General features: G+C 35.1%; 2 protein-coding genes across 2 annotated transcripts; both read right to left on the reverse strand.

The window, feature by feature from the left end:
* Window positions 1-480: 480 nt before the first annotated feature.
* LOC105630315 (phosphoinositide phospholipase C 5) lies at window positions 481-3,100 on the reverse strand. Its single transcript, XM_089721921.1, has 9 exons — window positions 2,819-3,100; window positions 2,507-2,703; window positions 2,291-2,426; window positions 1,965-2,201; window positions 1,660-1,874; window positions 1,433-1,550; window positions 1,183-1,335; window positions 1,021-1,107; window positions 481-928 (listed from the first exon to the last, which is right to left on the reverse strand). The coding sequence occupies exons 1-9, from the start codon at window positions 3,083-3,085 to the stop codon at window positions 635-637; spliced, it is 1,704 nt and encodes a 567-aa protein (XP_089578047.1). The 5' UTR covers window positions 3,086-3,100; the 3' UTR covers window positions 481-634.
* Window positions 3,101-10,723: 7,623 nt separating this feature from the next.
* On the reverse strand, window positions 10,724-14,631 carry LOC105630322 (phosphoinositide phospholipase C 4). The gene is made up of 9 exons (XM_012212127.4): window positions 14,112-14,631; window positions 13,749-13,945; window positions 13,031-13,166; window positions 12,693-12,944; window positions 12,383-12,591; window positions 12,165-12,282; window positions 11,534-11,686; window positions 11,368-11,454; window positions 10,724-11,190 (listed from the first exon to the last, which is right to left on the reverse strand). The coding sequence occupies exons 1-9, from the start codon at window positions 14,430-14,432 to the stop codon at window positions 10,897-10,899; spliced, it is 1,767 nt and encodes a 588-aa protein (XP_012067517.1). The 5' UTR covers window positions 14,433-14,631; the 3' UTR covers window positions 10,724-10,896.
* Between the last annotated feature and the right edge of the window lie 144 nt (window positions 14,632-14,775).

Raw genomic sequence — 14,775 nt, forward strand, 5'->3', positions numbered from 1 at the left:
GTTGTTATTTATACCTTTCCTTTAGCTCACAGGTTGCGGCTGTACTAACATACCTCTCACTCTTCCTTTTGGAAGCATATATATAGACTAGATTGCAAAATGCTTGTTTATGGGTGGGCTAGACAGTTTTTGTGACAGGATAAAACTATTTTGATTTTCTGACTGTTTCTTTAGGTAAAAATTCGGTGGACCATGAGCGACCATGGCCTTGAACTTGAACTTGGAGTTTTATTATGGAGCGTCTGACTTGCATCCTTATGTTGAATTTGAATCATCATGGGCCTTGTAAGTTGGTGGGTTTATTATTTCTTTATTTTTTCAACGTAGGACATTTGTCCCTCACATTTCCAACAAAATATTTTCTGGCTTTGAACAAGATTATAGGTTACTGTTGGACAATGTAAGGGACAAAAGTCCCACGTTGACAAAGAGATAAAATATAAGAAGATCAAGCCTATTGATACACATCTTACAAAAGTCTAGTTAAAGGCTCAAGCATGTAATGAAGCCTATGAGTCCATTGTCCAGAAATTCCAACAGTTACAAACTTGCAAAATGTGTTCCATTTGATCTTCAAGTGAACAAGTGCTCATAGCAATTTTGCCTAATTGAATCCAAACAATCTTGGGAATTTCTACAGAAACTCAAAGCACATAAGAAGTCTTATTGAACTGATTTTATTTCCCTTGCGATCAAAGAGAGGGACTGCATGAATCCCTGGCCTCAATTGAGACACAGGCAAACAGGTTTGACCTGCAAAATCATTCTTCTCAGGTATTATACGGTCATGAACTTCAACACGAAGCAATGCCAGTTCTGGAACAGTTAATGGAAATATAAACTCTTCGTTCCAAATGGGCATCAAATTGTTCTCGCTTTTCTTTGTTTTCTTCATTGTCTTGTCAGGTGGGGCTCCTGCTATTCCAACCTAAGATATTCACCAGGAAACCTCCATTAAATACCAAACAGCCCAAGGCCATAAGAATTTTGGAAACTAGATATAGACAATCACCAACTCACTCTGATATAAAAATTTTGTGAGGAAAATAAAGCAAACTGTGCTCTCTTAAAGTCTAAATACCATCCATCTCCCATATAAACTTTGACCTGCATCAAAAAGGCATAGTAAGAGCACACTACAAAAAGGCTAATTTTAAGCTAAACACTAAAATTAATACTCACCTTTAAAGTTTTTTTCACTGGCAACTTCGCTTTAGGATCAAATACCTGATTTTCTGGACCCATCGTCATCAGAAAATCAGGCTTTTTGACATAGCCACACCCTCCATTCGATCTGAACATCCCATGCATCAACCAAAGAGACTTACCATATCCCTATTTATCATTAACAGAAAGCTTGTTATTTCTGTCTGAGAACTTAGAAATTACTGTGACAGGAAATTAAACAAGGAACAGGTCCCGAAGTCAAAACCTGCATGTTCAGTGCAACCATTTGAGCTCCGTGCAACCAACCATTCATCGGCTTGTAGTTTGAGGAGTCAATCCGAATACCGTTAGGATATATCCTCAAAATGTTCTTCTGAGTAAACCTGAAGATAATGATGCTTGCATTGGATTAATTTGGTCTAGAAGATCATAAATAGTACTTGAAAAAGCAGTAATGGTCAGTTGGTCAATGTTTGATGCATATATAAATACCTTACAACATCTGTCCCATGGGTTGCAATAACCTTTTCAAACTTTTGCTCTTTCAAGCTAACTCGTCCAACATTATCAAAATCAACCTTTAGTGCCTCTTTTAACCCACCCTTTGGCTTTCGAGCATTAATGGAAATTAGATGCCTGTATGCAGGTGCTTCTCGAGGGCGTAGTTCCTGTTCATTCTGATTCTGTTCGCTCGTATTTCCACGGCTCTGAAAGAGGCCAATCAAGCAAAAAGTTGAACCATATATTTAAATAGTAGACTTTCGATAAACTAAGTAAATCAAAGAGTTGCAACACACCGTTCCATCATCTTCAGAATAAGCTGAAAGTTCTGCCCATATATGTTCACTAAAATCTTTTTCTTTCGACGAATTTATTCCCTTTTCCTTCATACTTTTAACTTCATGCCCCCCTTTCTCTTTTGGAAGTTTTGTAGATATTATGATCTTATATTTCAGTTCCTCTGGTGAAGGGAATTCTTTCAAGCATTCAGTTTCAGGATAAAACAGCAACTCTCCAAAGGTCTCAGCAATCATCTACCAGAACGGAAGATTCGTGATAATTAGTCTATAATTATAGATTAAAATATCGATTTCAATATTCATAGAAATTAATTAATAAGTACCTGAGCAGCTTTAGCTTGAAGATTCTCAGTAAGGTGGTCTTCAAGAGTTATTATCACAGGGTATGGAGATGCAGAGAAGGCATGCTTCCTAATGGATTTCAAGCACTGAATTAGCTCCACAGGAGTTGTAAAGGTCCTACATTTACAAGTTGCAACAAAATTCAGCAACGGGAAAAAAAAAAAAAAATCACCAGAGAAGAACTAAATATTGCATACCTTCCATGAAGAACATCTACATCATCTTTTGCCGAATTCGGCCACACATCAAGTTCTACTGCTCTCACACCTCTCTTTAGTGCCTTTTCAATAGGAATATCACTGCAATCACTACTTAGTTGGTTGCCTGTTAAATATGAATTGTGGCCAGTGTATATGAAATAATGGGACAAAGGTGCTGTCATATCTTGCTCAACCTGAATGTAAATGGGGTTAAAAAAAAAGAAAGAAGAAGAACATTAGCACTAAGGTACAGAAACAATAAAGTGATGTCCAAACTCAAACACTAGGAGAAGATGTGAAAATCCAGACCTGATTAGCAATAGGTGGGTTGAGATCTGTTGAGAAAAGGAAATGGTGAAAGTCATCAAGAGTGAGACAGCTTCTCATACACTTGGTAATATGACGTCTCTTTTGCAAAACCTGATCTACTATGAGCTCTGCTTCGGCGACTGAAGCACCAACATCACCCTGAACTTCAACCAAGAACCGCTGAAGCTGCTCTGCTGTCATGTATGCATTGCCTTCTGTATACTTGAGGAATGCTTTCTTCACATCTGATGGTGGCCCTGTCTCCATTATTCAAAAACTCCCACTAAAGCACATTCTCATCTTTTTCCTGCTAAAATGCAAAGATCAAGAAATGTAAATGTTGCCTCTTTAATTAGTTGTACTAGTTTTGATGTTCAAATCTTTTACATACTTTTCTGAGTTCTTGGTTTTTATGTATGTGGGTCCAAAGTTGATGCACCACTGAAAGTAAACAGAATCATCAATAAATATCAGCCCTTTCACATTTGGTTTTAACGGTTGCTTTTACTTCTTGTGGTGATAATGGTAATCTTTTGGGTGTCACCGTAGTTTTTCAGATGAGAAGTTTCTAGACGCTGAATTATAAATCATGTGGAATCTCAAATCTGTATGCAGAGGAGAAAAAAAAAAGTAGAAAAAGAAAGAAAAGAAAAGGAAAGACACCACATAATGAAGACAGATTGGCTTCTAATCGTAGAAATTGCATATACAGATGTTAGTAAAATTGCATCTTTTATTTTTATTTATTTAGTGTAAAATTCAAGTAATAAATTCGATTTAAGAGACAGGATTACCTTAAATATGTTGATGGACATATTCTTCCCACCCATTTAATTACAAGAAAAGTCAAAAAAAAAAAAAAAAAAAAAAGACTCCAATTCCCATAACACAACCTTAGGATTACCTTAAATATAAATCTAAATACAAATGAAAAAAACAAAAACATAACTGAAGAAGAACCAAATCGCTCAGTTTACACATAATGTTCTTTCAAAAGGGATTAGAAAAGAATTATTCATTTCAGAAATTGTCATTTTCTATATGAATATATTTCTCTTCAAAGTTCTTCAAGATAAGGTCTATGTGTGACCAAATGCAGAATAATTGAAGGCCCCACTTGCATTCACGTAATTTGAAAGTTCCTTGTCCCTATTCTGTTAGTCATCCCTCGTTTTATTCACTCTCGTTTCATTTACTCAATCTGTTTTAAAATATAAGTCCATTAAAAAAAAAATTAATTTCCTTAAATTATAGTAAAATCAAGAATAATTTTATTAAATTACCTTTTTATGTCAAAATCATAGGTTGTTCTTATATTTAATAAAAATAAGGAGAAAATGTCATTTATTACTTCTTATAATAATCAAAACATATTATATCTTGAGACAAAACAATCACCCTAAAACAACTTATATTTTATATTACGAAAGGATTATTTATTTATTTATTATAAATTACTCCACATAACATCAACCTCACACCATATAATAGAATATTTGCTTTGGAAGGTCAGGTAAGCATAACTCGTAACTTGCCTTTCAGGGTCCATTCATGTCAGTATTTTCTTTTTCTTTTTCTTTTTCTTTTTTTTTTTCACTGTTTCTGTCATTTATAACTCTGTTGATCGTTTAAGAATAAGGGGAAAAAAAAAAGGGGGGGATTTATAACAAGAACAATGATAACCTCTAATATTTGCACCCGTGAAAAGAAAAGAAAAAACAAGCCTGAGTACGACCAAAGATGAGAAATTAAAAACATATATAAGAAAGGACGAGTTATATTTATGTTTATATAGAAAAAAAAAAAAAAAAATAGGAAGATAGTTCAAGGACTAAAAGTGCTTTATGGTTGATGCGGATTCACACCTTGAAAATCCAGACGAGTTATAGCCATTGATTGAACAATCAAAGTCCAAGGAACATATTGTTGGGAAAATCGCTATTTTCCCGCCCTTCGGATCGGCTTCAAGCAGGAACAAATGAGAAAATAAAATAATGACTAAGAAATTAAAGAGAATAAATAACACGATAGTTTAACGTGGAAAACTCTCCAAGTGGAGAAAAACCATGACCGTTGCCAAACGACAATTAAGAAAAATATTCACTATACGGCAAATTGTTACAACCACAATTACAAAATATTTTTCTATCCGACACCCTCAAAACACCCTAAATATTTTATACTCCAAGCGACTCCAAGAGATTTGCTCTAAATCCCTAATATAAAACACATTCAAGTGATTTTGGTGTGTTTAGAAAGCTAAATATTAGCTTCCTTTTATAACCAAACTTACCACCCTCTTTTGCTCATCTCCCCAATGTGGGATTGAGCAAAACCTTTTTTTTTTTTTTTATTTGTTTTCAACAAAGGCGGCTAACAATCTCCACCTTGAAAATAAAATACAAAAAAACACAACATTTTCTTATCGTCAAGAATTATCATACCTCCACCATAAAAGAGTATCGCCACTTGGAACCACTTTACCCACTCCAAGAATTTTCCATCGGCCATGTCGAATCCCGCTAATAGTTTATGGTGCAACCCTCCTGTTGACTTTTCTAAGAGTTCATTAGCCATCGACATAATTTTTTCCACCACACACTTTGCATCAACTATCAACCAATGCCGTGCGCATTTCCGTGGACCAGCTACCAATAATCCGTCCTCTTCCATGGCATCTCTACAGGTAGCAATCATGCCATGAGGACACACATCTCTCAATTACAGAGAGATCATATCATCTCCCTCGCCACAGGAGATTACATTGGCAGCAACAACGTTAGAGCTTCTAGCCGAATCAGCTCCACCGTTCGGGCAATCCTTCCTCACGTGTCCAGTTTGACCACAACCCCAGCAGACAACCTTCCTCTTTCCGAAGCTTTTATTCTTTTTCCTGATACCGACAGATAAAGCTGAATCCTCATATGATTTATTTTTCATTTCATTCAGTCTTCTCTCCTCAGTAATGAGCTTACTAACCACATCCGCATACACCACTTCCTTACTATCATATTTCAGAATAGGTTTCATATGCTCATATGTCGAATGAAGTGACAGGATGAGTCGGAGAGCTTTATCTTCATCTTCGGTTTGCACTCCAAGAGTTTCTAATTCAGAGACGATGCCGTTAATAACACTCAGGTGATCTGACAGCTTTGTACCTTCCGCCATTTTCAATGTATGAAATTGCTCCTTCACCACCAGTACTCAAGCACACCGAAGCAAAGCTCCACCCGCTTCAAGACTTCCAAAACTCCACCTGCTTTTAAAATAAAATAATTTCTAATAACAGTATTTCTGATGTGGAAGATCAGACTAAGCCGCAACCACAGTCCATACTTATAATTTAAATTACAAGAAATTATTTTAACACTAAAAGCTTTGCCTAACAATTAGGCTCTGATACCACTTGTTGGGAAAATCACTATTTTTCCGCCCTTCGGATCGGCTTCAAGCAGGAACAAATGAGAAAATAAAATAATGACTGAGAAATTAAAGAGAATAAATAACACGATAGTTTAACGTAAAAAACTCCCCAAGTGGAAAAAAACCACGGCCGTTGCCAAACGACAATCAAGAAAAATATTCACTATGCGGCAAATTGTTACAACCACAATTACAAAATATTTTTCTACCCGAGACCCTCAAAACACCCCAAATATTTTATACTCCAAGGACTCCAAGAGACTTGCTCTAAATCCTTAATATAAAACACATTCAAGTGATTTTGGTGTGTTTTGGTGTGTTTAGAAAGCTAAACATTAGCTTCCTTTTATAACCCAACCTACCACCCTCTTTTGCTCATCTCTCCAATGTGGGATTGAGCAAAACTTTTTTTTTTTTTATTTGTTTTCAACAAAGGCTGCTAACACATATTCCATTTAAAAAAAAAAAAAAGCATGCAATATCTATCAGAGATAATGAGGAACACTTACTCCTTAGGCAAATCGTTTTCGGTATCTTTGTAAATAACAGATTTTGTCACAATTATTCCATCAAAGTGCAACTTAATTTTAGAATTTTGTCCTCTTCTGCATCTCTCACAACAAAAAAAAACGGCATTTTGCGTCTCTCACTAAAAAAAACACAAGACATCGGTCGCTAAGCTTGATTAGCGACCGATTTGTGACAACAATAATCGGTCGCAAAAATACTCATCGCAACGAAGAAAATTTTTATGTGGCCACAAATTTGAAAATACATAATCCAAAAGAATACTCCAAGCATAATAGTTCGGTCAAATAAACAACTAACATTGAACTATGGGAATCATTGTATCATTTAAAGATATATTATAATCCAAAATTACAAACATTAATTTATTTACTTACATAAACTTTATGCGTTTAGCGTGGTGTAAAAATTAGCTCCATCATGTGCTCAAGTTTGTTAATTTCAACTTTGTCCTGCTTTCAATCTCTCATGAGACTATATTCATGTTTCACCAAGAAACCATTTAATGACAAATAGTCATGCTTAAGTAAAACTTAGAATTTATTTACTATATTTATGCTTCACCAAGAAGCTCTTTCAATAATAACAATTATGATTAAGTACAAATTAAACCTTCAATTTAATCTGCAGAATTTTAATAATTTGCAAACTGTAATGCTTCAACAAGAAGCCTTCAAAGTAACAAACCATTTACACTTAAGAACAACTTAGGAATTTCTTTCGTTTGCATTATTTAAATATCTATTTATAAAATCAATCAACATGCATCATGCATATTCCAAAAAAATAAATAAATAAATAAAATGATGATCATCAAAACAATATTTCACAACCCAAATAAAATAATCAACAAAAGGGTTCAAGCATATATTTGTAAAGGAGTCCAAGTAACATTGGTTACAACCAAAACTCCCACTAACCAAGAATACCAAGATTCAAGTACATTAAGTTTTAATAGTTATAAAATCTATAAATATACTTTAATATTTGTTTTATATTCTTAGTCATTAATGAAAATTGAGATATCTCTTGCGCATTTATTCAGGAACTAACATAGACTTCTATATTATATGCAAAACAATAGCTACATGCTATCACAATATATTCTTTCTTAGATTCCAAGATATCATTAATTTAAATGCGCTTATAAAATATCTTTATGCAAAAGAATAAAACTATTATTCTCTTAAAACACATGATACATGGTAAAATAACACAAGTAGCTTTCATTTAATAATTCTTTTATGAAATAATTTATATTGTTTTATGAAGATATATCCAAAATTATCTTCCATTTCATATCCATCAAGTAGTAAGAATAAGCAACAGAAAGTTGATGCTCAATGTCTTCACCTTCATAAAATTTATCAAACTCTATTGATAAATATTCAGTTCCTCTATCTGATTTGTTTGTTTTGATGCTGCAACCACTTTTGTTTCTACAAAAGCTTTGAATCTCTTAAACACATTAAAAACTTCTTATTTGTGTTTAAGAAAATTCACCCATATCATTCTAGTAAAATCATCAATAAAGAGAATAAAGTGTTTATTATCACCAAGAGAAGTGGTTCTCAAAGGACCACAAACATCTATATGCACTAGCTCAAGTTTATAAGAAGCTCTCCATGCTTGTGCTCTTGGAAAGGGTTGTCTATGCAATTTTCCGACTTGACAAGCTTCACACACATCAGATTTTAAGAAAATTGTGGGCATATCTCGCACTATGCATTTAGATTGCATAAATTGGAGAGAATTCAAATGATAATGCCCAAATCTTTTGTGCCACAACCATGATTCATCAGCAATAACACTAAGCATTTAAAGAAGAATTTTTTAAATCTAAAGGAAATTTTCTGCCTCTCATAGCCACTTCAATCAGCTTGCTACCATTTGGTTCATAAACAGTGCATAACATATTTCAAAGTGCAAAGCATAGCCATTTCATGCATTTGCCCAACACTCAATAGATTTTGACTGAGATCACGAACCAATAAGACATCTTTGATAAATTTCATACCTTGATTAGTATGAACTTTTACCGTTCCTTTGTTGGTGACGGGTATCTCTTCTGCATATTCTACTTTTACGGTGCCTTTGTATAAGGAATCAAGCTTATTGTTGATGCATGTTTGGTCATGTGATTCGTGCAACCATTGTCAATGAGCCATGGTTTCTGATGTAAGACTTCAGAAACATGACTTGCAAAGAATAAATTATCTTCCTTCTCCTCGTCTTCAACATGGTTTGCATTGTGAGTTTGATTTTGTTACTGATTTTGCTGCTTCCTGCAGAACCTCTCTATGTGCCTGAAATAATCATAAAATCAGCATTGAGGCTTGCCTTTGTATCTACAATCTTTGTCTGAATGGTTGGTTCTTTTGCACACACCACAAGGAGGAAACTTGCTTTTCTACTCAACTTCTTAGATTTTGATAAGCCAGCTTCATCTCCTTTCTTGTTGAAATATTGTTTCTTGTTGTATATAAAATTGGCTTGCTTTTAATTATTCTTGGCTTGAAATGCTACTTCTATGGATACTTCACTTCTTATGGAGAACCTTTGCTCTTAGGCTTGCAAGGCTCCAACAAGCTCTGTGATCATGTATTTTGAAAGATCGTGAGCTTCTTCAATGGCTGCAACTTTTGACTCATACTTCTCCAGGAAGGAGATGAGAATTTTCTCCACTGCTCTCTGGCCTATAATATCTTCTCCATAAATCTTCAACCAATTTACAACTTGAATAATTTTTGAGCTATAATCTTTGATACCTTCATCATCCTTCATCTTCAATGATTCAAATTCTCTTCTCAAGATCTGTAACTTCACTTGTCTTACTCTTTAAGAACCATGAAACTTCTCCTTCAATATTCTCATGCTTCCTTGACTATCTCTGCACCCATAATTCTTGAAAAATACTTTCATCCACGACCGAGTGAATGAAAGAAAGGGCTTTGAATGGCTTTAGAGCCTCCTTTGTTTGTTACTTGATTTGAGCAAGAGTAGGATTTGGCCTTTGTGGTGATGGTTCATAATTCTTTTCCACTACCTCCCACAAATTATTAGCTTTTAAGAAGCCTTTCATCTTGATTATCCAAAAATCATAACTTTGGCCTTTGAAGATGGGTGGTGCTAGAATAGAGATGTTGGAAGATATCTCGCTTCTCTCTTTCTTTCTCTTTCTCTCTTTTTCTCTCTCTAAGTAACAAAGTAATCTCATTCCCCTTTAAGAAGAGCTTTGATACCAATTATTGGTGTTTTTCTAGCAATGGAGAGGATGAAGATGAAGATGGGAATACTTGGGTTTCATTACCTTAATAAATCTGCAGTATATGAAGGCCAAATTTTACCTATAGGTTTTGGGCTCAAAAATCCAAAAGTATACCCCTTTGGTTCAAAAAGCCCTATATGAAGGCCTGTTCCGGAGTCAATATCTTCTATACATCTAATGAGAAGCTCGTATAGAGTCTTCTAGGCAATATTTTGGTTTCTCGAGATCAGCCTGGCATGCCTCTTTCACTTGCTCGATGCGTCATTAAGAATTACATACGCAATATATATTCATGTGCAAAATCGATGTCACTCCAGAAGCATTTGACAGTATTAGCTCAATATCTCTTTATCTGTTACTTGGAACACCATTTCGAAACAAAAATATTTCGTTTGTTGACCTGTAGCAAGCATTGGAATCATTTTTTTATCATTCCGTATTGGAGCTTCCGGACCCAAAAATACCAAGGTACTCCTTTGATCTAAGAAGCGTTGTATGAAAGCTTGTTCCGAACCGATATCTACTGTAACTCTAACGAGCTAATTTTTGAATCTTGAAGAGCCGAGCTTCTTCAACCTCAATAAATGAGGGAAAAAAAAAAGTCAAAGCTTGATTTGTTTACAAAACAAAATATAATTGAGCCGACCTTTTTATCAAACAAAATTTCAATTAATGCAATGGAAAAAAAAAAAAAATACTTGATTTCAATTTCTAACAAGGAAGAAGAAATAGAAAATTCTTTACAAGAAATAATGCATGACGAATAGGTTTGTGACAAATTCATAGAAGATGAGAAAATTCAACAAAGAATATCCTACTGCACAACAATAGAATGGACATCAAAATCATGCAAAAATTAGACAAAGTCAAAGCGAAAGAGTAGCCTCGCTGAGGGCAACTTCTTTCCCTTGCGATCAAAAAGAGGAATTGCACGAATACCCTGTCTTAGTTCAGAAACAGGGAAGCAGGCTTGGCCAGCAAAATCATCTTTCTCGGACATATCATACTCATGAACTTCAATTCGAAGCAAAGCTAGTTCAGGAACAGTCAATGGAAATGTAAACTCTTCACCCCAAATGGGTGTCCAATTGTCCTCTTTTATTTTAGTTTTCTCTACTTTCACATCAGCTGGCACTCCTGCTATGCCGACCTGCCATATCAATTAACTGGTGACTATGTGCTTTAGCTTTTTCTTAATTGTTAAATGACAGTTTTCATAGTTTCATACAATTTCTTATATATGTACATGCAGAACATTGAAAATCATTAGGTTCATCTGAGGAATTATTTGACAACTAAACTAAAATACAAGTGAATGCCAGCATACCCTCGTGTAGAAATCTGGTGGGGAATACATATCAAAGTGTGTTGGTTTAAAATCCAAATGCCATCCATCTCCCATGTACACTTTCACCTGTAAGTAACAACAATAGAAGCTTTTAAACCTGTTAGAGAGAGAGAGAATGGAAGGGTTATTAGTTTCAGATATTCACCTTTAAAGTTTTCTTTACTGGCAAGTTTGCTTTAGGATTGAATACTTCACCATGTGGACCCACATTCATTAGAAAATCAGGTTTCTTGACATAACCACAACCTCCATTGGCCCTAAACATCCCATGCATCAACCAAAGAGCTCTACCATATCCCTGTTATTGATAAGTAGACAATGTTGGGCCTCAGAACTAGAAAAGGTACCAGAAACTAAATTCCATAAATGTTGTAACTCAATTAAATAAGGAAAATGGAAAAAATTGAAGAATATTTCACAGTTGAACAGTTACTAGAATAGTAGCATATAAAATTTAAAGTTAAAATGTTTAGACATTTGATTCTTTTCTTTCCTTCTCTAAAAGATTACTTGGGATTGCAACCACTGGACTAATCAATGATTCAATATTTGCATTCTACATTCTACTGACTATCACAAACTCATTGCTCCGTCCCCACCTCTAATTCTCTTTGACATGCTGTTATACTAGTCCAAGTTTGCTAAGTTTTTTATCGGTCATCTTAACATTATGAAATTTTACTATTTCAGAAGTAAGAAGTACAATAACAACTATATGCAGATTGTTAAGTTATGCTTCAATTTCTGGAACTACAAGAAAGAACGTTGAACCAAACCTGCATATTAAATGCAACCATTTGAGCTCCATGCATCCAAGCCATTAGTGGTTTATAGTTGGAAGAATTAAATCGAGTGCCTTTAGGGTACACCCTTAGAACATTTTTTTGGGTGAATCTACACATAGAGATTGCAAGTGATGATTCAGTAACCAGAACAACTAAACCAAGTTTTATGCAGAAAATTTCAATTGCATGATTTTTATATGGATCATTACCTAATTACATCTGTTGCATGATTTTCAGTAGACTTTTCTAGTTTTTTCTCACTCAAACTAAGGCGTCTAACTCTATTAGGATCAACTTTTAGTGCCTCCTTTAACCCTCCCTTGGGCTTTCCGGCATGAATGGTAATTAGACGCTTGTATGCTGCCACTCCTAAATGGTTTGACTCATCATCACTATCTTCACTTGTCTCACTATCAGTCTGCAAGCAAATAGCACAAATGTAAAGGAATTAGCACCATATAATGTACATATTTACTCCACATGCAACATAAAGGATGTGGAATTCATTTCTCAACGCACCGAGTCACTATCTTCTTGATCTGACATAACGTCTGATAGCTCCTTTCCCCACGTATCATCATCAGAGTCCTTACTCTTTTGAGATTTGTTTCCCTTGCTCCTGACACTTTTGGACTTGTGACGATACTTTTTGGGAGGTTTGGTTGAAATAATTATGCGACACTTCAAATCTTCTGGAGAAGGCAACTCTTCTAAACATTCCAATTCAGGATTAGGGCAATACAACATTTCCTCAAATGTTTCAGTGATCATCTAAAAGCAAAAACATTTGTAATCAGTTAATGTAAGTTTTAGTGGGGGAAATGGTCTTAAATCCAAATGGCGAAATGAAAAATCACCTGCGCGGCTTTAGCTTGAAGATCTGGGGTAAGGTGGTCTTCAAGAGTTATTATGACAGGGTACTGAGAGAATTCAAAGGCATGTTCTTTTATGGATTTCAAGCATCTAATGAACTCCACAGGAGTTGTCAGGGTCCTACATTCAGGTATAGATATGTCAACAAAAAGGCAGAAATTGGAAAAAAATAAATAGAAGTTGCCAAAGTTACCTGCAATTAAAATAGGAAGGAAAAATAAAAGTTAGAAAAAAGATATGTTAAAAGCATGTGATGTCTAAAATTTGCAGCAGTTCAGTAGTCCAAGTAGCAACTGCGGCTTGTTTGTTAACCAATGTACAAGAAATCTAGAGAACATTTATTAGTTAAAATTAATCATAATCTGGGTTGAATTAGTTGGAAGGCACTTGGTCTTTTCATTTTAAGCTTTGACTGGTTCAGAATAGTCAAGAGTTCCCATTAAGATGACAAAGAATGAAAAGTTGCGGCAGATTTTGTGCAGGTTCCAGATATGAATTTTCACAAAAATAGAGGAATCAAAATCAATACCTATACTCAAAATAGAACAACAGCAAATAAAGTTGCTCAAGTTCAACATAAACCGTGAAAGATAAATGCCCCCCATCTTCTCTCCAACGCGGCCCCCCCCCCCCCCCCAACCCCCAAAATCTGGGGAGAAAATGAAAATTAAAAAAAAAAAAAAAAAAAAAAGAATTGAGTACCTTCCATGTAGAACATTTATATCATCCTTGTTGGAATTAGGCCATATATCAAGTTCAATAACTCTTACACCTCTCTTCAACGCATTTATGATTGGAATTTCACTGCAATCGCTGCTCAGTTGATTTCCAGTCAGGTAGGAATTGTGACCAGTAAAGATGAAATAATGGGAAAGTGGCTTTGTCATATCGTGGTGAACCTGAAAAGGGAAAGCAAATGAAATATCTCAATTACTAATACTAATTGCTTCAATGATAGGAGTTAAAGCTTAATTAAAAGCCCCTGATTCTTGATCATTTGACTAATAGTAACACCAGTTTTAGTCAACGAGATCGAAAATTCGATCAGAAAAAAACAAAAATTACCTCATTTTCCCCAGGAATAGGAGGATTGAGATCTGCAGAGAACAAATAATGGTGAAAATCATCAAGAGTGAGAGTATGCCTAGTAAACTTGGTAATATGATGCCTCTTTTGCAAAATCTGCTGGACGATCTTCTCGGCGTCTGAGATGGACGCGCTGCTGTCACCTTGAACATCGCCCAAGAAACGCAAGAACTGTTCCGCAGTCATGTGAGTCCCGCCGCCGGAATACTTCTTAAAAGCATCCTTGACATCCGTCGGCGGCCCGGCCTCCGTTATTTTAAATTTTCTAATGAAGCACATGCACATTCTGTAATTCCCCATTTTTGAGAGAGCTCAGCTGAGTTGTTTTGTTATTGAAACGATTTTAGATAAGCAGAAGTGACTGAGGAATTACTCCGTCTCCGTTAATGTCATTCTCACTAAGCTTCTGGTTCGACCCTTGACCTTCCCGCTCTTTTCTTTCTTTATTACTCGCTTTCATATTCTTTAATCTGTAACAACCACACTGGCATCGCCACAATTGCGTATTATTTTATTATTGGCCTTACTTAAATATTATTAAATATGAATAATATACGATCGTGGCAAGTCGGCATTGGCTGATCCGTACAAAGAAATACATCCTTACCAATTTTATCGGGTTAATCCCCGCTTTCCACTTCAA

Source organism: Jatropha curcas, chromosome 5 (genome assembly GCF_041381405.1).
Source record: "Jatropha curcas cultivar XTBG-Jc1 chromosome 5, XTBG_Jcur_1.0, whole genome shotgun sequence".
Lineage (NCBI taxonomy): Eukaryota > Viridiplantae > Streptophyta > Magnoliopsida > Malpighiales > Euphorbiaceae > Jatropha > Jatropha curcas.